General features: G+C 40.1%; 1 protein-coding gene across 5 annotated transcripts in view; it reads right to left on the bottom strand.

The window, feature by feature from the left end:
• PHLPP2 (PH domain and leucine rich repeat protein phosphatase 2) overlaps positions 1-27,767 on the bottom strand; it is a 65,113-nt gene that overhangs the window by 6,927 nt on the left and 30,419 nt on the right. For 3 of the 5 annotated variants that reach the window (XM_005218644.5, NM_001206193.3, XM_010814522.4), the window contains 14 exons: positions 23,717-23,842; positions 22,417-22,571; positions 20,521-20,667; positions 19,907-20,137; positions 18,163-18,365; positions 16,234-16,294; positions 12,697-12,792; positions 11,237-11,392; positions 8,752-8,952; positions 5,309-5,471; positions 4,996-5,126; positions 3,483-3,593; positions 1,971-2,165; positions 401-632 (listed from right to left, as the gene is read on the bottom strand). In XM_005218644.5, coding sequence (XP_005218701.1) covers positions 401-632; positions 1,971-2,165; positions 3,483-3,593; positions 4,996-5,126; positions 5,309-5,471; positions 8,752-8,952; positions 11,237-11,392; positions 12,697-12,792; positions 16,234-16,294; positions 18,163-18,365; positions 19,907-20,137; positions 20,521-20,667; positions 22,417-22,571; positions 23,717-23,842 — 2,208 coding nt within the window. The remainder of the gene's footprint in view (positions 1-400; positions 633-1,970; positions 2,166-3,482; positions 3,594-4,995; positions 5,127-5,308; positions 5,472-8,751; positions 8,953-11,236; positions 11,393-12,696; positions 12,793-16,233; positions 16,295-18,162; positions 18,366-19,906; positions 20,138-20,520; positions 20,668-22,416; positions 22,572-23,716; positions 23,843-27,767) is intronic. The other 2 variants (XM_024978354.2, XM_059876804.1) reach the window with 2 other exon arrangements.

Below are 27,767 nucleotides of genomic sequence, written 5' to 3'. Positions count from 1 at the left end.
AAAAAACAAACAAAACAATACCAGAATATATTCAGCCATAAACAGGAAAACTACTGTGAAACTTTGCACTTCAGAACAGGGATGTCAAACTATAAACTTTTTCTTCTTGTGTTTTGGAATAAAAAACCAGATGAAAATTAACCAAGGGGGACATTTACATTTATTTTACATGTTAGGTATAAGTCTAAAGACCACAATTTAGGATTTTTCATTTCTAATTACTTTGCTCTTTCTTTCTGCTAGTCATTAGCTGCTCATTAGATTGTCTTCTGTTACTATTATCTGGATTGAGTACAATTTACAAGGCTTGATAGGAATAAAATGGACTTTCGTTGTTCTATGTAGAATAGCATTCATTAGATTCGAGGAGTAGAAGTGACTGGTGGAGAGTAAGATTTACCTCTGTTATGATGGCTTTTTGGTCCTTCACCCTCTGAGCCTCCTCTGGATCCTGTTCCAGGCTGAAGACTTTAGAGAGTGGCACTGGCTTCCCACCTCGACACAGGACTGCTTGGCATGTGCCAACATTAGCCACAGTCAAGCTAAAGCTATTCATTGGATCGGCAGTGTCAGGACGGATGTAACAAAGGAGAGCTGAACAGCCTAGTTTCTGGCCAGCCATTCCTAATTTCCTGTTTAGAAAAAAAAGAAAATGAAAATGGCTAGTTTTAGAAGAAAGCAGCGGTCCTTCATATCCAAGACTTCCTCGTTTTTCTGTTGACCATGAACCCACCTCACCCTCATCCATCTTGATACGAGTGATGATGGTGAAGAGAGCTTTGCCTTCTACTCTTAGCTAAAAAATTTTACCAAAAGGGTGGAGGCAGAGAAGGCAATGAAGAGGTAACTTTCTCTGCTGCTTCTGATTGATCATAATCGGCAATGACCTAACTCAGTGGCTTCTAACTGAAGCAAATCAGAATCATCTGAAGTGCTTGTTAAGTTTCTGATTTAGTGGGCAAAGGGCTGGCCCAGTAATCTACATTCCACCAAGCTTCTGGTGATGCTGAGGCTTCTGGTCCTAGAACAACACTCTGAACCACCTACTTGGGTTGTAAGTTCCCCAAAAGAAGGCCCACAGTTTTCCTTCTATTTCTCCCATGCACATGTTGTCTACCCCTAACCCCCAGCACTTGGTACACAATGCTAAGCACAGAGCAGATGCTATCAGAAAGATCTGGTTTCAGATTCCAGCTCTCCCATTTATGGGCTATAGATCTTCAGCAAATTAATGCTCCAAGAAATTTTTCCGATTAAAATACTCACCTCCTCGGCTTATTTAGAAAATTAAAGATACAGTATGAAAAATGCTTGAAACTGTGCCCAGCTCTTGGGAAATGCTTCATAAATTGAGTTTCCTTTCCCAAATGCTTTATTTTGCCAAGTCCCTAGGCTCAATTCTATTACTGAAAAATAGACTTCTTTCCCAACATCTTTGTGTTATAATGACAGGTGAAACCAGCTTGGGCTCCAGGCTGTTCCATCTGAACCTTGAGTATGCCAAGGGTCACTCTCTCAGTTGTATGTATGCTTTAAGCAGCCCACCTGCTGGGCAAGATGCTCTGTTAGCCAGTTTGGTTTATAGGGTGTTTGCCTTTAAGTGGCTTAGGCATCAGCGAGGAGATTAGTTGGTAAATCCTCAATAATAAGTATTTTAAAAACAAGAATCTGATGAGTGCTTAACCTCTGTAGATCACTGACCCTTAGGAGAATCTTATAGAGGCTTAACCACCTTCCTTCCCCGAAATGCACATAATACATACATAACCTATTACACATGCTGTCTGGGCTTTCCAGATTCTCAGCAGCCTTTGGTTTCAAGAGAGAAAACAGACGGCTCCCACAGGCTCTTTAAAGAGCCACAGTCCCCATGTTCCATGCTGATGGACAGAACGGTCATGAGACAAAAATCAAGATCTCACCTTGCTCCTGTACTTATAATTGAGACCCAGACCAGCCCACCTGCTTACCTGTGAGATACCAAGAAGGTGTTAGCCATGAAAACTGTGTCATTTGTTGACTGCTGTACCTCTTCCAAAAGCACATCTGCCATGGTACACTGGAGAAGGCGAGGGAGCTCCTCATTCCGGTCACCATCAAACATGCCATACACAGCTCCCACCCCCTCTGCAAAGTTATCCACAGCTAGAGCAGATACACATAACCTATCACAGAAACAGAAGAAAGACAGAGAAAGTCGTTGGCAAAGCATTCTTCTCCAGGGAGCCTTCTTTAAAAAAGGAAGAGAATTTCCTAGCAGTCCTGTGGTTAGGATGCACTTCCAACACAGGGAACACAGGTTTGATCCCTGGTCAGGGAACTAAGATCTTGTATGCCATGTGGTGCCCCCCAAAAATTAAAAAATTAAAAATTAAGTGCTGACTGAGAGTGGAGAAGAATAGTGGTAAATCCCCATCTACACATGTAAAAAGTGTTACACAGAAGATAAGTAAGCAACATCTTAAAGAGTTGATGTCATAAGAAATGGGGGAATTCAGCCACATTCAGGAGCAGTGTATATTACCTTAGCAATGTAATATTGCGAAGGTAATATAATTACCTTCTGTAATGTATTATAGACCTGGAGAAGGAAACGGCAACCCACTCCTGTACTCTTGCCTGGAAAATTCCATGGACAGAGGAGCCTTGTAGGCTACAGTCCATGGGGTTGCAAAGAGTTGGACACGACGGAGCGACTTCACTTCACTTCACTTCAATGTTACAGAAGGCTAGAAAGATGTTTTTTCTCAGTAGTGATAAAGGCCTACTATCAACACTCTTTAGTCAAAGACTTCCCCAAAGTGTACAACACTCTTGGAGCTCAACAAGTTGGGTTTATCATGTAACAACAAGAGAAAGCACACCATGGGACTCAGGAGTATATTAGCGGGTACTGGAAAAAAACTAGTACAGGATTTGGGTTTGGCTGGATCACTTTGGGGAAAGTCTAACAAAGTGGGGGGTCATACTAGATTGGGTGCTGTCAGAAAGCAGGGCTATTCTGGGACTTCCCTGTTGGTCCAGTGGTTAAGAATCTGCCTTCTAAGGCAGGGAGTACAGGTTTGATCCTCAGTCAGGGACCTGCCTCACGGTGCAGCCAAAAATTTTAAAATATACATATTAATAAGAGAAAAAAATGTTTAAAAAAGTTAAAAAAAAAAAAAAGAAAGCAGAGCTATTCTATGGTTGATAATCAACAAATCTTAACTACAGGGAAAGAAAGTTAGCATGGGGACAAAGCTGTGATTGATAAAGAAAGGAGCAGTAACTCATCTTAGTCATGAGGTGGGGTTTGAGTATTCCGTGCACATTCATCTTGTTGTGTCTTACCAGATCACGGTCTCAGAGGAATCTTATCTGATGTTGACATTCTGTGATTTGTTTATGTCAAACCAGGAGAACAACATGGCCTAGCTTTCAGCATTAGATCTGTTCCCAGATGTCAAGAGAATTTTCTCAGTCTTCATGGCCATGATACTCACTTGTTTCTCTGTCCTGCCATCTCAGCCAGTCCGTGGCTCCAAAAGGTTGATGTAACTGTAGAATCAGTTGTTGGCAAAGGTTTCTGATCAATTTTCAGGGTGGTGATATGGCTGTGGGAAGTGGAGGAAGGGAGGTTTAAACCTTACATGTGTCTCTATTTTACAAAAGCTATCCCAACAATAATTTGTTTTTACAAAATAATCTGTTGACATACCAAGACTCATTTCCAGAGAGACCCAAGAAAGTAGTATGCTGACCCACAGACCAAGAAGGAAGAAAAAGAAAGAAAAGGGGTAGGAGGAAGACATACGGGCCAATTTTGTAATAACTGATGCCATTCATTTCACTCAAAAACTAAGCACAACAAAAATTTCTAGTTTCAACCAACTGTCTACTTAGTTGAAGTATTTTGATACAGTGAAGTCTTGGTACAGTGAGTGATTCTGCACTGTCTTAAGACATAACACAATGTAATCTGTGCCACCTAAATTACCTATGCCTGCTATATGATCAGACCACTCAAGATAGCTGTTCTCTTGCTCTCTGAACCTCCCCTGCTTGACCAATTCCTGTCTCACTCACACCCTACTCACCCGACTGACCTTCCCCTCTTAATCAGAGAGCCTAATCATAAACTCATACATAAGGCCCCACCCCACCCCTGATCTCCCACCACTTCACCCAGCCCTAGCTAGTGACTGTTCTGATCTTTAGATGTGAACTATCTCTACTATGACAGTTTATCAAAGGCACGGTGAGGGGGCGTGCTCCTCTGCTGTTTCCCAGGTAACCGATGCCCTCTCCGTCTGTAGTAGATACTACCGTGTCCTGCACGCCATCTGCTGCACATGGTGGTGTTGCTCTAGGACCTTGGTTCAAACAAGTGTCTTACCGGATCACGGTCTCAGAGGAATCTTATCTGATGTTGACATTCTGTGATTTGTTTATGTCAAACAAGGAGAACAACATGGCCTAGCTTTCAGCATTAGATCTGTTCCCAGACGTCTAGAGAATTTTCTCAGTCTTCATGGCCATGATACTCATAAACATAAACGGTTTGACATAAACAAATCACAGAATGTCAACATAAGATTCCTCTGAGACCGTGATCCGGTAAGACACAACAAGATGAATGTGCACAGAACACTTACACCCCACCTCATGACTAAGATGGGTTTGAACCCCCTACCCTTTAAACCATGATGTCTCTGTTGCCACCTCTGGGATTTTTCTTTGGTCATGAGGCTGGGCAAGTATAGGCTTTGCAAGCCTGTGGGATGTAGCCCCCTATAAAGGTACTGGGGTGCAGCTGAGCAGCAAACATGATGCTGAGCTTGATTGTTGGACAGAACACCCAACACAAACTGGATCAAAGAAGAGAACCGAGGGACTTTATGACCTAAGTCATCCTACAGCTTTAATAAACTGAGGTCTGCAGAGTCATTATGAAGAACCACACAAGGCTGGTGGGAGTAAGAGCACACGTGGATTCAACTACAGAAGTCTTCCTACCTAAATGTGTCCAGTGTCTTGTGTTCCAGAACAAGATTTGTATTTCCAGTCAGGTCCAGGTCTTGTAAAGTAGCAGGCAGAGCCTCTGGAATCAGGATTTCAGTCAAGTCATTGCAACTTAGGTCTACAAACTGAAAGGAAAAGGGAGAGATTAAGTTAATTCTTAACTCCCTAACGTTCAAACTCCCACTATATCCTCAAAGGGAATTTCATTTCTTCCCAAGAGTCGATTAAATATACTGTGATCCCAAACTGCCACTTTCTTAGGAGTCACACTCCAGCCATCACCCCAGGACACAGCAAACAGAAGTACCTGGATCTGAGGCAACTGCAGTATTTCTGGAAAAATACTGATGTGGTTGGAGTGGGCCACCAGAGTGTGCAGCCTTTTGCAGTTCGCAATGGTCGTGGGGATGGTTTTAAGCTTGTTACCACTTAGGTTTAGTTCCTCCAACTGCTCCAATTTATTTAGTTTGCTGAAAAAGAAACACCAAAATACCATACTGCACCTAAACAAGCAGCTGCCAAGCAAGTTCTACAGCAGCCAGAGTACAGATGGGACCAGCCTGTGGCCTGATTAACTGGCCATAATGAACAGCCACAACGGTGAACGAATGTTCCCACTGAGCCTCAGCCTCATCTGCAGCCTCATTTGCCTCCCTCTCAGTGCACTTTGAGAGCTGGAGTGTCCCATGGTTCTACTGCAGCTGCTGGATCTTCAGGGCAGGAACATCTTCCCAGGGTTAACCAGTCGACTAATTACAGTACTGCTTTGCCACTAACTGGTAGCAAAATACTGGGTAAGTTAGTGTCAGTGGACATCAATATCCTCAGCTATAAAATAAAAAGTTGTACTAAATTATCACTAACATTTCTTTCAGTTTTAATTTCCATAGTTATTCATAACATAATCCAGCTTCCATAAACATTATCGAGCGCCGAGCATAAACACAACCCTGTGCCATGGGCTGTGATGCAGGCCATTCACACTGTCCCACTGGAGTAAGCCAAGCTTTCTATGCAGTAAGCAGAATAGCTTCAGAGGGCCTAACACCTTTATCTAGATTTTTTCAAACTGTAAAGATAATAAACTGCTGTAACAGAAAGTTTGTTATTGCTGTTTACTTGCTAAGTCAAGTCTGACTCTTTGTGACCACATGGACTGCAGTCTCCCAGTTTCCTCTGTCCATGGGATTTTGGACGCAAGATTCCCTAGAGTGGGTATTCCTTCTCCAGGGAATCTTCCTGATCCAGGGATCGAACCCACGTCTCCTGTATTGCAGGTGGATTCTTTACCACTGGTCTACTAGGGAAGCCAACAACAGAGAGTTCAGAAAATAAAAAAAATAAATCCAGAGTACCACCACCAATCTGAAAAAGTTATTTTCATTTTGCTGAATTTCCTGTCAAATTTTTCATAAGCAGATTTTGCATTAACTCTGCCCTTTTCATATATCACAGATAATTTCCATTGCTAGAATACTGATAAATACTTTGTAATAATTGAATTCCATGAATTAAAATTGCTTTCTTATTACAACAATAATACTCACTGAAAAATATTGAAAAATAAAGATGAACATAAAAAAAAACTTTTAACCCCATGACCAGATTTAATCTCCAATGACAATTTGGTGGTGAGTATTCTTGTCCTTTTAAATGCATGAAACCCCTTTTTTTTTTTTTAATTAAAACATGATGCGTATTACATGTACTGTTTTATAACTTTTAAAAAAACTTAAATCATATGTATTTAAGGTGTTCCCATGTCCAAACCTCATGTTTTTCTCTTACACAGAGACACAGCATCTATATCTCAATCAGACTCTTACTGCATACCCAGAACTGTGCTGGATTCTGAACACAGTCCAAAGGAAACAGAAGCCTTGGACTGTGCCCATGCAATTATAACGCTGTTCAGGAGATGACAGCAGACTTACGATTCAGGTTAGAACGCATATTTTCCTTAATACTCTGCTCCTGAATTCCATTTAGTTTTATTATCTATATTCAGATTACTCTAATTCAACATTCAGAAAACTAAGATCATGGCATCTGGTCCCATCACTTCATGGGAAATAGATGGGGAAACAGTGGAAACAGTGTCAGACTTTATTTTTTGGGCTCCAAAATCACTGCAGATGGTGACTGCAGCCATGAAATTAAAAGACGCTTACTCGTTGGAAGGAAAGTTATGACCAACCTAGATAGCAGAGACATTACTTTGCCAACTAAGGTCTGTCTAGTCAAGGCTATGGTTTTTCCAGTGGTCATGTATGGATGTGAGATTTGGACTGTGAAGAAAGCTGAGTGCTGAAGAATTGATGCTTTTGAACTGTGGTACTGGAGAAGACTCTTGAGAGTCCCTTGGACTGCAAGGAGATCCAACCAGTCCATTCTAAAGGAGATCAGTCCTGGGTGTTCTTTGCAAGGAATGATGCTAAAGCTGAAACTCCAGTACTTTGGCCACCTCATGAGAAGAGTTGACTCACTGGAAAAAACTCTGATGCTGGGAGGGATTGGGGGCAGGAGGAGAAGGGGACGACAGAGGATGAGATGGCTGGATGGCATCACCGACTCAATGGACATGAGTTTGAGTGAACTCCGAGAGTTGGTGATGGACAGGGAGGCCTGGCGTGCTACAATTCATGGGGTCGCAAAGAGTCGGACACGACTGAGCAACTGAACTGAACTGAGCTAGTCCAACAGTAAGTGTCATCAAATTAGGAGGACTTCATAAGTTTCAAGAGTATTACATCTGGTATTTCCCAAGAGCTTCATAAACTCATATAACTTATCAGTGATGTGTCATTTTCACTTTATCTGAACATATTTGAGGCCAAATGAACTAATCTGCTAGGATTTCAAGAGATCTATCACATCTTGAAATTAAGATTCTGCATTCACTTTAAAAGCTATTGTTCAAGTTCTTTCAAGGAAGCAATCAAGTTTATTGCACTTGTCTTCTATAAGCTCTAAATATTTTATAAACAATCACAAAAATTATAATCTCTGTGTTTTCTGTGTTTAGCACATTTCTAAGAAAATCTGTAAAACAAAACTAGGAAAAAAATAGTTTTCATTCAAATTGTATCAAATGATATAATTTTATGATATATATATAATTTCACTCAAATTATATCAAATGTCACTTTCTTATGTGTTTAGATTTTGAAAACACGATTTTTAGAAACTACCTTCATGGATTTTTCTGGCGTCAAATTTTCTAAAAAAATTTTTTAGTCAAAGGTATTTTGGAAGATACTTATTTCTCCACTGATGCTGTTTAAAACTTTGACAATACCAAATGTCTCTCTTATGTCTTATAAATGTAGCCTGGCTGAATACTATTCATCTCTGCAGTGCAGCTACCTGCACATATCTTTAACATCCTGCATTTATTACACTGCACTGCAACTGCCAATATTATAATACTCGTTTATTTCCCTAATTTAAATTCAAGTTCCTTGAGGACAGAGACTGCAACTTAATTATCATTGTCTCCCTAGTATGTACACAGGTCTTGACATACAGCAGACATTCAACCCATATACTAAGAATTAAACACATTTTAACCACAACCTCTGTGGTTAATGATACTTACAAAAGGGTACAAAGAGACCTTCTCATTCAAGTAAGGGATCAGTAAGTCGGTCAAGATAAAGTAAGAGCACCCAGTAAAAGATCTGTGACATAGTCTGACAAATGTGGAATCATGTTACATGTCTGAAACAATCAGAGTCTAGATCTGTTTACCTTGCAGGAAACGTCTGTAGCTGGTTGTTTGCAAGATGCAGGATGCGCAGGTGCGGATGCCCCACCAGGACGGGCACACACTGATCTGTCAGGAGGTTGTTGGTCAGGTAGAGCAGCTGTAACGCACTCAGACTCTCCTCCCCAGCACAGGCAGATGGCAGAGACTCCAGACTATTTGCAGATGCATTCAAGTATCTGAGACTGACAGACACATGCAAACCATCATTTCCTTTATGGCTATTTGCTGCCTTCTGATGTGGAAACCATCATGCCATCTTAGTGTGTAACAATGCCTTTCCATGCTCCCAAACTGATGACAAAATAATTTCCTCCAGGGTGTTTTCTCTGCTTGACTTTATCCAATGAAAGTTCCTTTTACTCAACTCATGCCAGTTAAGTTCCTGGGCTTCTGAACTGGCTTGATTCTAACCCAGCTTCATGTTTTTCTGTCTGTATGTCCACTGAAAGGATGCTGCTGAGTATTACATTCACAGGTATGTGAACTGTGAAGTCACCCTTTAGAAAAATTTTTGTCTGATTTTAATAGAATTATTTATTTAGCCACTCCCTCTATAATCCCTTAATTATGGGCATATTGGCTATTTCCAATTGTTTGTTATTATAAACATTGTAATGAATATCTTTGAGCCCATACCCAATTATTTCTTTAGGCTACATTTCCAGGAGCAGAAGCTGTGGGGTTAAAGGCTGCTGCTGCTAAGTCACTTCAGTCGTGTCCGACTCTTGCGCCCCCATAGACGGCAGCCCACCAGGCTCTCCCGTCCCTGGGATTCTCCAGGCAAGAACACTGGAGTGAGTTGCCATTTCCTTCTCCAATGCATGACAGTGAAAAGTGAAACAGAAGTCACTCAGTTGTGTCCGACTCTTAGCGACCCCATGGACTGCAGCCTACCAGGCTCCTCCGTTCATGGGATTTGCCAGGCAAGAGTACTGGAGTGGGGTGCCATGGCCTTCTCCAGGGGTTAAAGGCTACATATATCTTTAAGATTTTTATACATATATTGCCAAAATCAGCTCCAGAAAGGCTATAACAAACTATACTCCCACAAGAAGGATACAAAGAATGTGTTGGCTCATACTTTTGTCAACACTGAATACCATAATTCACTTTAACCTTCACCTATCTAATAAGTAAAACATGGTATGATTTTAAAAATCTGCCTAGCACGGAGTTTGGTAAATATAGAACATGGTCAATAAAAGGCAGTTAATGTATTATTAAACTTATGTGTTCTCAAGTCATCCTCAAACTGTGTGATCTGTATCTCCAGTTAGCTTTTAAGTTATTGAGGGTACTGTGTGTCTATATCTTTGTATGTCCCAAATTCTCTGTGCAGAGATACTAGTAAATATTATTGACAGTTTGCTACAACCTCTAGGTAACTTCTTTACTGCAGAGTCTAAGGCTGTAAACTAATTTTATTCAGATTTCATCAGAATGAAAGGCATTGTAATGCATTACCAACAAATACTTGCTAATTAACAAATGTTACTGCACTAATACTCCATGTAAACTTTTCAAAGAGAAAATTTCCTTCATGCATTTTTTAGAATTTCCAAAGATTTTTAGGAAAATCCAACCAAATATATCATACATTAAGAGATGTATAAGCTGCCAAAAGCCTGGCATGCTGCAGTCCACGGGGTCACAAAGAGTCGGACACAACTGAGCGACTTAACAACAACAAAGCTGCCAAACAAAGAACAAGTCAGACGCTTGTGGGCTAAATGCTTTTTGTACGCATCCTGCAGCCTTATGTTAATTACTACTGCTTCTCCCTGCTTTCTCCATGTCTAAATTGAAGACAATACTGCCTTCTCCATATTACAGAAGACTATAATTAAAAACTAGTTTTCATTGAATGGTGACATACGTGTTAAATAAACCTGATTATGGGTATTAAAATAGGAAGATTTACTATCTATTTGTTAATTTACAATGAGAAAGCAAGTAATACTTTTGGAACAATGTTGCATTTAAATGCACAGTTTTCAAAGCAGGGAGTAAAAAAGGCATGCAGATAAAGAGTGTAATTTAATGATAGTTTGGCAACGCTAGAAGCAAAAACTAAATTAACTTCAGTGGTATGTCCTTTTCTCCTAAGGCAAAAGCTGAAAAGTGCCCAAAGAAGCTGTATCAGAACACTGCAGCCTCTCTTTGAAAATCATAACTGTATTCCTTTTTTGAGATGAAAGCCTGAACCTTCCCAAGCTCTTGAAACCTGTTTACAACATCATAACTTCCCAAGTATTTGATGGTTATTTCACCTTTTGAGTTGAAGCTTCCTGCCTCCTAAGACAGTGTCATATTTTATTCCATACAAACTGCAAATAAGTCCACCTGTAGCCGGACTATGAAGTAAACACTCTGTAAAGATAGTTTCAAAGGTCACTCCGATGACAAGTCCAGGTAGTTTGCTTATCCCATTGTCCTGCTCTTCTCAATAAAATCTACAGCACTTACTTTAAGGCCTTAGAGAAGAGAGTATCTGGCAGCCTGGTGAGCAGGTTATGCTGGACATCCAACACCTCCAGAGGGATGTGCTCCACCAGCGTGGGAAGGCTCTGCACATGATTGTGTCCCACCATTAGTTTCCTAAGACTCAAGCTACTAAGGATTCTAAGGGAACAGAGCACAAAGAAACACCAACAACAAAAACAAAAAACAGGCTTAAATCTCTCTTCCTGAGTCTGCCCTTAGCTTTTAACTAAAATCAGCAAGTGTACAGAAACGTGTTCTTCTAGACAGTATAATCATCGACAGGTACCTGAGCCAAGAAAGCAGCCACGACCATATGTTTACCCACCACCCACCAGGAAGTCATTCAGGTCATTCTGGGGAAAGATGAACTAATGAAAGCACACAGCTCCAAACACAAAAAGCCCCAAACAAAAAAAGCAATTTGTGCCATAAATCAATTTAGATTTCAAGTCTAGACAGCACTGAAAATTCAGTGAATTTATCAACATGAATATAATCAATTATAATAAGTTCATTAAAAAATTTATTGTAACAAAAACTATGACTTATTCAGTTCTTAAAATGTGCCAGACCATTTAACAATTAGGTTAGAAGGGTTAAGTGACTTTGGTTTGCCAAAGATCTCACATCACACGTAGTAAATGGTATACTCAGGATTTGGATTAAAGGCTGACTCTAATGCCATGTTCATACCTACTATGTACAAAGCCTCCTGTATACTTTTAAAGATTCTGCTAGGTAATGACCTCACATTACACATCTTGGTACCACCCCTCATCCCCCAATGTCTGTATTTTTCCCCTCCACATATAGAAACCCCACCATCTTATAAAGGTCAATTCAAACAGGTATTCTCCACACAGCATCCCCTAATTATTCAAAGTTCTGAATTTCTAAGGCATGTTATTTATACAGCACAGTGGCCAAAAGTGAGGCTTTGGAGTAAGAATGACTACATTTAAACGCCAGCTCCTATCACTTCCTAGTTAAGTGCAACAATGGACAAACTATCTAACCACTCTAAGCTTTAGTTTCCTTATTTGTAAGATGAATAACAGCACCTATAAAATAAGGTTAACACAGGATTAAATAAGATAATGAAAGTAAAATTCTTAGAACATTGCCCAGCTCATAACAAATCACTCAGTACAAACATTCTATTATCACTAACAAGTCACTGACCTCTGCCAGCAACTCTTGTACACTGTATCACAGTTATCTCTGCACAGGTCACCCTTACTGTCTGCTTACTAAGTTCCTTGCCAGCCAAGACTAGGCTTGACGTCTTACTGTACTCCTTACAGCACTCATGCTGTCCTGCACTCAACAGATACTCAATGTTTACTGAACAGATGAATCAAAGCATCCTTGACAGGCAACCCAAATATAGGAAAATTATTTAATTAAATGCATAAATAATATATATATTAACACATGAATACCTCATGGGAACCTCTGTCAGGAGATTATAGCTCACGTCTAGTATTTCTATCTTCTTTGCTTCACAGGCCCAGTCAGGGACACACTCTAGCAGGTTTCTGCAGAAAATAAATAATTAAAGGGTATCATTTTGAATGAGGAGGAACTAACACTGTGTCACCAGTCTGTAACACATCCACCCCTGTGCTCCCCGAGGGCAGAAGCACAATCCCCAGGGCACCCCTGGTGTGCTGCCTGGAATACAGTAGATGCTCAATGAATGTCGCTGACAGAAAGGTAGAGAGAAAGAAGCACCCACGTGTGTGATACTGGATCAACTATGTTGGGACTCGATGAAGATATGAAGACCTTTAGCACTAAAAGCACACACGTGGCAGGATGGGACAGGAGAGAGAGGGGAGGAAGCCTTAAAGGAAGATGAGGCACCGTACACGTATCTTCAAAGCTGAGGAGGATATCCCCAGGTGATGATGACTGGGGGAGAAGAGAAGTGAATTCTGGGGGAAAAGAACCAAAGAAATAAAAGTGAGGAAACAAGAACAAAAGGTAACATGTCAGGGGAAATTGCCAGATCTTTGAGAATGTGAATTCAAATTTTAGTAGAGCACTGGGCAGATCCTCAGTCACAGGAATTTTATTTTCAGATGTTACTTAGTTTCCCTAAGCCCCAAAGTCTCTACTGATGAATGGATCAGTACAATGAGGCAGAGTGAATGAAGTAAATGCTGCAAGAGAAATGCAGAAGCTGCTCTGACTACTCAGTGAAGGAAGCCCTTCAAGGCAAGCCCCCTAAGAAATATGACATTTGTGGTAGAATGTTGCACAATGCCCTGAGGTGTGGCGGGCATGTCAAGCAAGAGGTTGACAACATGCACTAGAGCACAGAGGCAAGAAAAGAGTAATAAGTAGTTTGGTGATGCTGGAGCAGCAAATACGGAGCAGAGTGAGAAGAAACAAGGCTGGAAAGACCTAATCAACTCTCAGAGGCTGTGACCTTATCCTGCAGGTGTAGGGGGATCACTGAAGGGTTTGTGAGCATCGAGGAGACAATGTCGGTTTTGCACTTTAAAGAGCTCACTCTCTGAATACAAGAGGTCTGGCTGAGGTGGCTGTATTATTAAAAGGAAGCGTAATCAGGAAACTGTGAGGCAATTTTATCCCAAAAGGAAATGATAAGGGCCTCAATGAGTACTGATATACCTGGAAGGGAAGGAAAAGGAGCCAGATACACTTAGGAGGCAAAAATTAAAATGACTTAGAAATGGAGTAAACATGTGAGTAGAGCAGAGAGAAGAATCAAAAGTGACATCAGAGAGGAAATCCTATCCAGAGAAAGGACTGAGAAGCTCCAAATGAGGCTGAGAATCATGAATTTCAGCGGTGTCCATCTTGAGCTGATCGTCTCATGATAACACCAAAAGGTGAAACAGAAAACAAGACAAATCAGTTAAAGTGCTGGTGGAGGGGCGGATAATAAATCTCATTTTGCACATATCTGAGGTATTTGGAGACATGCAGGAGGAAACGTCTATTATGAAATTGGACACACAGGTCTGAGGCTGAAAGAAGGGAGTCTGGACTGGTGCTCTGGGTGATGCTGACACTGAAGTGTAGTGAGATCCTGGGAGTAAATGAGATTGTGTCAAATGAGAAGTGCAGTAGCCAAGGACAGACCCTGAGACAAGTTACCTTTAAAGGGCTGGCTAAGAAGAGACAGGAGAAATGGTCAGAGGGGCATGAAAAAAATCAGACTGTATCAGCCAGCCAAGGAAACAGCATGGCTGAATAAAAGAGAACAAGGTGAACAGTGTCAATATAGAAAAGTTCCACAAGAGGAGGTCTAAAGCCAGCTGTCGTGAACAACTGGAAACAGGAAAATGTGCCAAGAAATATGGATAGTTCTTGAGAAATGTGGACAAAAAAAGGGATGAGCAAGATGAAGGAACAGAATAGTAGCTGGAAGGAGTGCAAGATAATGGGAATGTTTATTTGTTAAAACAGGAGATATAAACGTGCACAGAAACCAAGAAAGACACTGAGCACATGTGAAAGGAGAGAAGGAGGGCTGACTAACAGAGCAAGGTTCAGGTCAGTGGGAATGGATGCGATCAAAGGCACAGATGGCTGGGCTGGCCTGGAATAAAGAAAGCTGAGAAAGCATATGGATCTACCTGAATTTTAGCAAGGGGGTAGGAAGCTAAGAGAGATCACCCACGATGACCTCTATTTTCTCACTCAAGTGGGAAGCTGAGCTTCAAAGCAGAGGACATAAGAAGGGGAGGGGCCGAAAGAAGCCAAGCAATTTGGAACAGATCCAGGACCCTGGAAAGAACTGACAACAGAAGAAACTCCAGATGAGGCTGGAAACTGTGAATTTAGGGTGGGTCCACATGATTTTCTTCAGTAATGATCAAGTTCAGTGCGGAAGGTAAATCTTCGTCACGAACCATGCAGAGGTTTTGCTGACAGGAAGACAACAGAAAGAAATGGATGGAAGGGAATCTAGAACAACAGCTTAATAATAATGATGATAAAGTCACAACAACAAAAGGAAACCTGGCTATCATGGCTAATATTTCTTGAGAGACTATTTTATGCAAGGTACTAGGCTATAATGTTGCATTTATTGTCTCACTTAAACTTTGTGGCAACTCTGACCATATAGGATTCCGGCCACTGCCCATTCCACATGCTGCCACCACTCTATACTCACAGCACTTATGATGCTGCCCTCTCGCTGCTTGTCCGATTGTCAAGACAAGCTAGACTGTAAAACTAGACTGTAAAACTCAGCCACTGACTCCTGAATGCCTAACACAGTGTTAAAAATGAATGAAGGAAAGAAAGCAAACCTCATTTATGTTTATTCTTGACCACTGACAGAAAAAATAAAATCCTGAATATAATTAACATTGTTCTGCAAATCAGATCGACATGGCTCACAAGAGTAAGAGAATAACATTTTAAGTCACTCAAAACCAAGAATTATCTGATTCCAATTGGAAAAATCAATGCCCATGGAAGGGAAAGTCTTTGTTTGCAACTCATTCTAAATCCACAAACTGTAACAATGAGTAATTCAGAGGCACCTTTCCTTTAACTAGATCAGTTCAGTTCAGTCGCTCAGTCATGTCTGACTCTTTGCGACCCCATGGACTGCAGCACACCAGGTTTCCCTGTTCATTACCAACTCCCAGAGCTTGCTCAAACTCATATCCATAGAGTCGGTGATGTCATCCAACCATCTCATCCTCTGTCATCTCGTTCTCCTCCTGCCTTCAATCTTTCCCAGCTTCAGGGTCTTTTCCAATGAGTCAGTCCTTCACATCAGGTGGCCAAAGTACTGGAGCTTCAGCTTCAGTACTGTGACTAGATAGTATGGCCATTAAATGTACTCCTTTAGCCAACCTTTTGCCCTTCTCTATTATCCAAGTATTTCAACATATTGGGATTTTCTATATCTCAAAACTGCCAGAGTGCCCACAGATATCTCTTAAGTATAGGAATCAAACAACTACCACTCCATGAGACACACTCACCGGGAGAGTTCTAGAGACGTGAGCAGACTGGGTACTGGATAGACGTTCACTGTTGTCAATCCTAATCAGAGAACAGATTGGTGTTAGTGACATTCTCCAAAGAAGAATGTAACTCAGAGGAAACGTGGGGGAAAATCGATAAAAATTTGTGTCATCTTCTGAGATGAACTAAAGATAAAAACCAGTAAGTAGGGACTTCCCTGGTAGTCCAAAGACTTTGACTTCCAATGCAGGGGACACAGGTTTGATCTGTGATTGGGAAGCAAAGATCACACATGGCTTATGGCCAAAAAATCAAAACATAAAACAGAAGCAATACTGTAATAAATTCAATAAAAGACATCCCTGATGACTAGGGAGGGCCTTTCCCTCTGTTAACTGGCTATTTGTATAAATCCTTCCATGAAGCTGAAAGCTGAGTTCTTTACTCTTAAGGTGTCAAAACCTCAAGTGTTGGTATGAATTCTTCTAGGTTGTAGAATTTAAGGATTCTGTGAACAGAACAATTCTTTTACTCTGTTCTGTGATAGAAAGTTATTACCTAAATTTGCATTTCTTTGACACTTAGTGAAATTAAATATCTTTTCTTCTTTAAACACAGAAAAGCAGTTACAATTGACCCTTGAACAATGTGGGGGTTACAGGCACTGACCCTCTGAGCAGTTGAAAATCCATACAAAACTTTATGTAGTGTTTATATATATATATATATATATATATATATATATATCTGTACACACACATACATATGTATGTATATACATATATATACACATATATAAATACTACAATACTACACAATCCATGATTGGTTGAATCCAGATACAGAATCATGAAAACAGAGGGCTGACTGTAAAGTTACACTCAGATTTTTGTCTAAAGGGTTTGTTTGAGGTACCCCTAAACCCTGCATTATTCAAGGACCAACTGTATTTACTACTGAAAAAACTCCATGTTTAAGTACACCCGTACAGGGAAGTTCCTGGTGGTCCAGTGATTAAAATTCAGCATTTTCACTGTCATGGCCTCAGTTCAATCCCAGATCAGGGAACTAAGATCCCCCAAGCCCCATGTCATGGCCAAACAAAACAAACAAACAAACAAACAAAAACCACACCTGTGCATTTCAAACCTATGTTTTCCAAGAGTCAACTGTGTAACTTCCTCAGTAAAGAATTCTCTATAAACAGAATGGCCTCAACAACTATGAGGCCTTTTACATTGAAAAATAGCCCTGGGGCAAATAAATCACTATTGAAGTGAAGGGCTTCTCATTCTGGAACTAAGACAGCACAAGGTTTTAGACTAGAGACTGGTAATCTTCTGTCAAGGGCTAAGCATTTAGTAACATTTTGGCCTTTGCAGGCCATGTGGTCTCTGGCAAAACTCCTCAATCATTTTGCCACTGTAGCAGAAGAGTGGTTAACATGCAAACGAACGTGGGTGTGTTCCCATCAAACTTTATTCAATTAAATTTGAATTTCATATAACTTACCCATGTCAAAATTATTTTTCCTTTGATTTTTTTAAAACCCAACCATTAAAAAACATAAAAACCCATTCCTCAAGGGCCACACAAAATGAGATGTAGGCCAGATTTAGCCCCAGGGCTGCAGCTGGCCAACCCATGTTGCAAGACTATTACTGATATTCTCTTTTGAACATGCTTGCCTACCCTAACATCCTGGCATTTTGCAAAATGCCTCTGATTATTATAACGTTTATTTAGTGAAGCTCAAATAATCCTGCAACGTCTTTTTATGCATATCTCAACCACTGAAGTGCTGACTGCAAACTTAAAGCTAGGTCTCCATGAACCTCAAACTCCACTTGGCACAGTGGCTGAGGAACACCTCATATGCCACTGTTCTTGGATAGCTCAGACAAGAGGTACAAGAGGAAATACAGGAGGCTGGGTAGAGAACTCACTGTTCGAATTGGCGTAGAGAGTTCGAAGGGAGAAGCCACTGAGGGTCAGCTCCCTCAGCTGGTTCCGCTCACAATGCAGCTGCTCCAAGTTGCACAAGGAGCTAAGATCTAAGTCAGTCAGCCGATTGTCCCGCAAATCCATGTGGGTGATGTATTTATTTCCCTCCAGATTCTCAATAATCATGGTTTTTAGATGGTTCATCCTTAATATTCAGAAATAAGAAAATCATTAGAATAAATTCTACTAAATGTGCTTACCAAAAGAAAAAACAGATGTTCTTCTTGTCTCTTTGCTAAACAACTTAAGAATTTTACTCCTTGCCTCATTTTGCAAGGTACTATGTAAATAACCACAGATAGTTGTACCTTGGGTTCTTTGTTTACAAGCTAAGTTAGAGACTGTGTAGATTGGGAAACACATGTACAAATTAAAGAGAAAGAAAAGGGGACCATGTCCACAAACAGTTAGTCTAAAACCTGCATCCAAATACCTAGTAAGGTTAGGCAGGGATGAAGGAATAAAACAAAGAAATGAGAAGATGAGTATAACCTTTGGGGCTGGGACTAGCAGGACAGTCATAGAGTAAGTACCACATAAAAGCAAGAGCAAACAGCCACACTGCCTCTCACTGCTCTGCCTCCTCTCCAGTGCCAAGATTCCCATTACATTAATTAAGGGAGAGGAAAACAGTCTGTTATCTATATGGAATAGTTCAAGGTCAAGTAAAAGAAAACGATGACTTCTTTGATTTCTTCTATACAGGTATATGATTTAATGCATGCAGGCTTGTTCTCATTTTCCTATTCTTCAATAAATTTTTGTTACTCTGTCTTTATGAGGGACATCAATGGATTAGTGTAAATGACAGAACATTCAGTATGTGTGTTTTACTACTTTCATTTAGGAAAAGATTACAAATAAATACTTTTAAAAAGGAATAAAACTCATTAAAATATATTACTAGTAAAACTGGTAACATTTCAATTCTAATACCACAGATATCAAGAAGAAACCCAATGATTCAACAGAAAGATGTCAAGTTTATTATGGAAAAATACAAACCACCAATAAGCATACAAAAAGATACTCAACCTCATTCATAATAAATGCTGATTAAAATGATGAAATACTATTTTCTTCCTACTACAGTAACAAGGAAAAAGACTGCTAAAATCCAACATTGGTAAGGATGAAAGGAAATGGGAATTCTCATAAAATGTTGCTAGGAGGTAAGTCTGAACGATCTTCATCTCTACCACATGGTACACCTATCTCATTCATAAATCTCTCTACCATTAAGTGAAAAATGAAGCTTTACTACAGCTTTAAAAACATACATTGTTCTAAAATCCTAATGGTTTTAAGAGTCTTTATTTTTAAAAAGAAAATGTAAAGGAACACCAGAGGTAGACAAAAAGAAAGTGCAGTGAACAATGACCAAAACAGACTTCCCTGGTGATACAGTGGATAAGCATCCCCCTGCCAGTGCAGAGGGCACAAGTTCGATTGCTGTTCTGGGACACATGACGCAGAGCAACTAAGCCCGTGCACCACAACTACTAAGCTGGTGCTCTAGGGCCCACGAGCCACAACTACTGAGCCTGCATGCTGCAACTACCGAAGCCCATGTGCCTAAAGCTTGTGCTCTGCAACAAGAGGAGCCTCCGCTTGCCGCAACTAGAGAAAGCCCACAAGCAGCAGTGAAGACTCAGTGCAATCAAAAATGAAAAAGAATGACCTCACCTCAAATCCACATGTTTGACATGGCTCATTCGTTTCAGCACCCCCAGGTTTAGCACTTCCACTCGGTTTCCGGCCATAAACACTTTATCTAACATAGTGAGTTTCTCATAAACCTCGGGAATTTGACTAAAGTTGTTGAAGGAAATTCCCAGGGAGGACAGCTGTTGTAGATTTCCCAGTTCTTCAGGTAAAGCGGTCAGGAAGTTGCCATCAAGACAGAGGGTTTGAAGACTGCAAGAAGAAAACAACACAAAACTCCCTGATGAAACGTTTTAACTGGAATGGATAGAACTAGAATTATGGATTTTTACTTGATACTAATTTATTATAAATCCAATATGATTAGATGCCCTCAGTCTATCTATAGAGACTTACTAAGATGACTTAAATACAGATGGTCCCTTTAACATCAAGGGTAGTCAGAGCCTCCATGGTTAAAACTGAGGGACTAGTCTCTTCTGTAGGCAAGTAATTGCTGCTGACTAGAATTCTCAAAATTTCATGATCTATTTCACTGCAAGAGCTCATGGAACTACCTTTATTCCAAATACCAGACAAGTTCCTTACACTGCAAACAAAGGAAAAGACAAACCCAGTAAAAATCAGGTACTTACTTCAGCAGACTGCCAATCTGACTCGGCAGGTCATGGAATCCATTACAGGAAAGGTTGAGCTCAGTCAGGGTAGGAATTTCACATAACAATACAGGAAATGACCCAAGCTTATTATGGGACAAGTTCAGGCCCTTCAGCTGAGAAAATCTAAAAAGCAAAGGCACATTATACTACTGAATGAAAAAGTGATGTTATAAATGTCCATCAAAGAATGTGTTCTGCATATATTTACTGAACATTCAGTATGTGTCCAACTGTGTGTGGCACAGACACCAGGATGACTAACGCCCAGTCTGAGCTGTCAAGGAAACCAGGTCTGGTGAGATGGGAGCTGTTCTCTCTTCTCCTCAGAAAGGCAGAAACTCTTGGAAAACTCACAATGGTACAGTTATTTTCTATCAAGTTGAATCAATACCATTATTGATATGCTTCAAATAATTTCCTTTATTAAATGTCTACATGGAATATACAAAAGCCTTACAATTAATCAATTAATGGACACAGGACTAGCTAACAAACCTGTGGATCAAATCTCATTACCAGCAATTTCTCTTTTTGTAAATGACTGAGCCAGTTAGTTTAAAAATACGTAGGTGATATGCAGTTTTACTGTAATGTGATGATACACAACACAAAATAGTAATTTTCAACACTTCAAATTTTTGTAGAAGTATCTACATAATGTCTCACTGAGAGACAGTATCATCATAAACTGGATCCTGAAGAGTCACTCCTGTAATTCTACTTAAGAGTATTATACTTCATTATTATACCAGTGCAAGATGGTACGGCTAAGGTGACGATCTCCACAATGATGAACCGTATCATCTGCTTCTAGACTTGAATCCATGGTACCCCTCTCTAACATTTCTCTTTGAAAATTTCAACTTTTGTCTTCCATATATCCTGACTTTGAGTACTGATTGTTCCTTTGGTTTGGTACCTTGACTTCCAATTTCCTAAGCCAGCCCTCAAACAAGATTAACCCTATTTTCATAGAAATTCAGAAGGAAATACTAGAAGTCCACTTCCTTAAAATTATAGCTTGTTTTAATTTTTAAACATCAATATCATTAAAATAATTATCTCATTACGACATAGAGGCTTATATTTGAAAACTTTGCAAAACATTTCAGATGAGGTAAAAATCATAAACTTTTTGAAAATTATGAAATACTAGTTACAAAGTATGTAAAATATGTCATTTCAATGTGCATTTAGCTTTTTGATTACCATGTAGTTTGAACGCTTTAACTTTCAATTTCTCCCCTCCCCACAAGAAGCCCAATTACTTACACCATATATTTATTCACTTCTACCCATTTTTTAAAGAAAGGAAGGAGGTGAAGTTGGAGGGTGGGAATGGGGAATATATTCTAACAAAGAAGATGGAAAAATATATGGGTCATTGTCACTTAGGACTGAAATGGTTCCTTTATTAGGAGAGAGAGGTTTCATCACTGACAAAAGGCTTGTGAGTTGGCAATAGCAGGTGCAAAGGAAAGATAAAAGCTCTAACCTGGGAGTGGAATTCTTGAAATTTGGCCTATTTCCTTTAAGTTATTTAAGTCTGAAACTTTTGATTTAAAAACTTCCCAAATATGGTATCTCTCTATTTACCCTGGCTGCAGATCATGCTCCACTGTCAATGACTTATAGAAAAAGATTATCCAGATCAAGGGCAGCTTGATGCTGCCTCCATGTCAGAAACTTTACATCTATCATATCTTATACAGAGGGAAAAGGGGGAGTGGGAAAACTGAACAAAAATTCTTACTTCTTCAAAAGGGAGGGGAAATTTTCAAATATGTACACAAGGGGTAAACATGCTTATCTACAGATATTGACTACAATTGGATTTTAGTAAGTTGGTCTGGAAACCTGTGCCCCACATACTTGTAGAAAGTGTCAAGGCCCCCTGGTCTTTCTAATTGCATGAAGTTGTGTCGCAAGTTGAGGTAGGTGATATCTTGACTGTAGAAGAGATGCTCAGGAACCTCCTCAAGGCTGTGACACGAGAGGTCGACAGTACTGATGCGCTGGGACACCACCTGGATGAGGTCACAGAGAAGAGCCATCTGAGCCAGTGCTGAATGTCTCCCACCCAGCGGAGGATGGAAGAGCATTGACACAACAAGGAACCAATTAATAAGATGGGGAAGACAAAAAAGGTCATAAGATCTGAGTATTCATTTATAAGAAGCAGTGAATTTTTACTTTTCCCCCAAAACTGTAAGATGCTTGAAAAAACAGGTATAACCTGTAACGTGTCTACAAGTTAAAAAAAAAAAAATCAAAAGATGGAAAGTTAGTAATAGCTCACGCAGGAAGTAAAGTTAAGATGATTCCAAGTAACTGTTCAAAACTTTAGGAGGGGATGTGATATTAAAAGATCTTTTAATATGGCCTTTTGTAGCCACACAAGCTCAGTTCCTAACTTGCGCAGTTTCTTCATCTGTCATGAGGAAAATTAAAAAACCAAGTATGCAGCACTGCTACTTAGCATGTAAAAGATGCTCAAAAAATATTAATTTGTCTTTACAAGGGCAGAAGAATAGAAAAGCTGTTTAAAATTGAAACTAGTTTTATTCATAGCAGATTACTATCACAAATACAGAAATAACACTGAAACAAGGTTTATATTGCTATAATAGTATACTAATATAACATGGGCTGTGAAAATGGATCTAAAAAAAACAAAATATCACTACAAAAGTCATTCATGTTTTGGTGGCATGTCATTATACTGAAACAATCTTTAATGCAACTACCTAGCCCCATAAAGAAAAATGCGTTTAAATCCTGAAAAGATGGCTAAGAAGACAAGAGAATTTGGAAAATGAAATATAATTTTAGAGCACTTCATCTTTAGGGGACAGCTCCATCTATCACAGACCACCAAGGTGGGGGGAGAGTCATTTGAACCTCATTGTGTCTCTACTCCTTCAAGCCCCTACCTTCCTCACAGAGTTGGTACCTGAAAACACTTTTGAAAGCGTTCTGCACTGTGCCAATATAAATAATAAGTTAAAGACCTGGGAGAATTCCATTTCATTCACTATGTATTCAGAAAAGCCTGGAGTGATGTACATAAGAATTATAATTCGATCTCTTGGGAGTAAGTTCAGTTTCAAAATATCTTTCTGTTGGTTTCTCTGCTCTCATCTCCCCATGAGGACGTCTGACAGCTTTTCACCTTGGAAGCTTGCCGCTGCCACCTCTGGTACTCAGCCAAAGTCTCAAAGCTGACAAGATAGGTCTGCGCTTGGGCTCCAGCTGAGCTGAATGCAAGGGAGTACTGACGTCGCTTCACTTCTTCTACCTGAAGAAGCGGGGAGAAAACCAGAACCAATTAAACAAAACAATTCCAATCCAAAAAACCACAGGACAATAACAAAGACAAACAACTCAAGTTTTTTAACTAGGCAAAAGATCTGAAAAGATATTTCTCCAAAGACAGAGGAATGACCAATAAGCACATGATACAATGTTCTACATCACTGAGTGTGTGCTCAGTCGTGTCTGACTCTTTGTGACCCTGTGGACTGTAGCCCGCCAGGCTCCTCTGTCCTTGGAATTTTCTAGGCAAGAATACTGGAGTGGGTTGCCATTTCCTACGCTAGGGGATCTTCCCAACCCAGGGATCGAACCTGCCTCTCTTGTGTCTCCTGCATTGGGAGGCAGATTCTTTACCACTGTACCACCTGGGAAGCCCTCTATGTCATTATTTATTAGATAAATGCTAATCAAAACCACAAGGTACCACCTCATATCTGCTAGGATGATTAAAATAAAAAACACAGATAATAACAAGTGTTGGGTAACAAGCATTAGCAGGGATGCAGGGAAACTGAATCTGGGAATGTAATATGGTACAGTCACTTTGAAAAATAGTTGGGGAGTTCCTCAAAAGGTTAAAAGTAACCATGTAATCCCGGAGAAGGCTCCAGTACTCTTGCCTGGAAAATCCCATGGATGGAGGAGCCTGGAAGGCTGCAGTCCATGGGGTCGCTGAGGGTCAGACACGACTGAGCAACTTCCCTTTCACTTTTCACTTTCACGCATTGGAGAAGGAAATGGCAACCCACTCCAGTGTTCTTGCCGGGAGAATCCCAGGGACGGGGGAGCCTGGTGGGCTGCCGTCTATGGGGTCGCTAAGAGTCGGACACAACTGAGCGACTTCACTTTCACTTTTCACTTTCATGCACTGGAGAAGGAAATGGCAACCCACTCCAGTGTTCTTGCCTGGAGAATCCCAGGGAGCCTGGTGGGCTGCCGTCTATGGGGTCGCAAGAGTCGGACACGACTCAAGTGACTTAGCAGCAGTAGCAGCAACCATGTAACCCAGCAATTCCATTCCTAGGTATATACCCAAGAAAAAAATGCATCCACACAAAAATTTTCTGTGAATTACAGCAGAGTTATTCATAATAGAAAAAAGTAGAAACAGCCTCAATGTTCATCAACAGGTAGATGTATAAACAAAATGTAGTACATCATACAATACTATTCAGCCATAAATGAGAATAAAACACTGATACACACTACAACCCACATGAACCTTGAAAACATTACACTAAGTGAAAGAAGCCAGTCATAAAGAACCATACATTGTATGATTCCATTCATATGAAATGTCCACAATGAGCAAATCTGTAGAGACAGAACGTAGATTAATGGATGCCTGGGGATAGAGAAGGAATGGGGAGATGAAGGCTAAGTAGTGCAGGATTTCTTTTCAAAGGGTCATAGAAGTATTCTAAAATCAATTATGATGACGGTTGCCCAACTCTGTGAATTTACTAAAAGCCACTGAGTTGCATACTTTAAATGGGTTAACTGTACAGTATATGAATTTCATCTCAATAAAGCTGTTTAGAAAAAACCAAAGGGGGAATTCTCTGGTGGTGCAGTGGTTAGGATTCTGTGCTTCCACTGCAGGGGAGTTTCAGAACAGGAGAGTCTGTAGGCCCACAAGGTAAGAGCCAAAGTTTTCACTTCAAAGGGAAGACTGCTCCATACCTTTTCACCACCACTGTGGTACACTGGAGATAGCTGTCTGCCTGCCTGCAAGGGGTACCCTGGCCTCCTCTTTGGACTCACCCCCTCTCTTACTTTCGAGGTGATGGGCTAGAAGCCATTTCTGACCCCGTCCAGCACAAACATGGGGCAGAATGAAGAACAGGGAACATGCAAACCCAAAGGTTACTATAAACTAGCAGAGACATAACCTGACTTCATGCTCTCCAGACCTACTAGATTTTAAAGGGGATGATCTTCCTCAACAGGTCCTTTTGAAGGTTCTTTGGATACCAGCCCCCTAATTCAACCATTAGTGGCTTCTCACCTACAGATTCCTTAACCAGGCTAACGCATACTATTCCAATAGGCAACCAGTCTCTCCTCAGACGTGAAGGAACCTGGTGGTCCACTGACAGCTCGTCCTCCAGTGATGTCTGCTGGCCCCTCCAGGTGGCCCCACCAGACATGAGAATCCACCCACCCACCCAATGGCTAGTGTTTCCTCTTAACCCAGTTGGGTCACATACTAACAAACCCAAGGAATACACAAGGATCCCAACACATGAGTTAGGCTCTGTGTTCTATCAATCACTAAAGCAGCCTATCTCATCCTCAAGACTTCCTGGTCAGAAGGCAGGACACCAGTGCACTATGTCCCCCTTACTGCAGGGAACCTGAATCAGGATTCCATGGGTTCTTTTGAAACCTCTTTCACTGGGCTTGAGGAAAGAGTCAGAACTTCCTCCAGTCCCACTTGGGGTGATGGTACGGATTCATAGCACAACAACAGCTTTCTTCACCAACCCAGCCTATATACCATTGATGAAGATGAAGTATTTTTATAGCTATGGAACCGCTTACATCTTTGTCTGACATCTCACTTCTGTATGTCATAGCTACTGAATCTCGGTGAGTCAGCTGGAAACTTCCAAGTTATAAATCATTAGACTTCTGGTGCCAAGTAAAGACTGAACCAAATGGCAGAAACACAAAATACTTTTAAACTAATAAGAATCATATTAAGAAGATCCAATAAAATTAAATAATATTCATAACATTCAATTGTGATGCTTACAACTAGGCTATTTTTATTAGTAATAAATCACCACAATTCAATGAGTTTGTGTCAAAATAAAGGACTTTGTTGAAATGAAGAACAGGCATTACTGACTGCTTTAGAATAATCTTTTCTTCTAAATATTTTTTATGGGATGTTTGACACAGAAAAATAGTCACATAATGTCAAATTCTGAGAAAGGTTTGTAAATCTCCCACTAGAAGTTAATTTGTCAACTTTGGAGTAATTTTGTTAAGTTTTGCAATATGTATGTTGAGACTACATGGTAATACACATAAAATGTTCCTCTCATCAGGTTCCAGTGAGCCTCCTTATCCCTATTAACGCTTTTGCACATTAATGTCTTTCTCAGGAGACAAGTTTTACTGAGGTATAATTTACATAAAATTTATGTGTTTTTTTTTAATTCATAAACTCTAAGTGAACAATTTGATGAGATACATAGTTGGACAACCCCATCACCCACAAAACGTCCCTCATGGCTGTTTTGCGGCCAATCCCCTTCTTCCATATCCTGGTATGACCACTGGTTTCTTTTCTATGACTACAGTTTTTTTTTTAATTTCACGTAAATGGAATCATACAATAAATAGACTTTTACATCTGGCTTTTTCCACTTAATGTTTTGAGACTCACCCTTTTTCCTGTGTGTATCAGCAGCTCATGTCTTTTCACTGCTCAGTGGCACAGTGAATACAACACATGTGGATACAGCACATCTGTTTTATCAATTTACCACTCAGTGAACATTTGGGTTGCTTCCAGTTTGGGTCAATTATAACCAAAATTGCTATGAACATTCACTTATACTTTTTGGAAATATTTGTGTTCATTTCTCAGTATCTAAGAGAAATGCTCAGTCATCTGAAAAGCAGATTTTTAACTATAAGAAACAAAAAAAACCTGTTTTCCAAAGTGACTGTGTTCCCAGTTGCTTCTCAACTTTGCCAAAATAGGTTATTTGTCTATTACCAAGTTGTAAATGTCTTGACACAAGTCCTATGTTGCATACAAACTTTCATGTGCTTTGTATGATGTTAATATAACCATACCAATTTTCTTTTGGTTGCTATTTGATTAGTGTGATTTTTCTATCATTTCACATTCAACCTTCTAAGTTTTAGGTGTGTCTCCTATAAACAGTAAT

Source organism: Bos taurus, chromosome 18, assembly GCF_002263795.3.
Source record: "Bos taurus isolate L1 Dominette 01449 registration number 42190680 breed Hereford chromosome 18, ARS-UCD2.0, whole genome shotgun sequence".
Lineage (NCBI taxonomy): Eukaryota > Metazoa > Chordata > Mammalia > Artiodactyla > Bovidae > Bos > Bos taurus.
The sequence above is the reverse complement of the archived record's forward strand: the minus strand, read 5'-3'. Positions and strand labels throughout refer to the sequence as shown.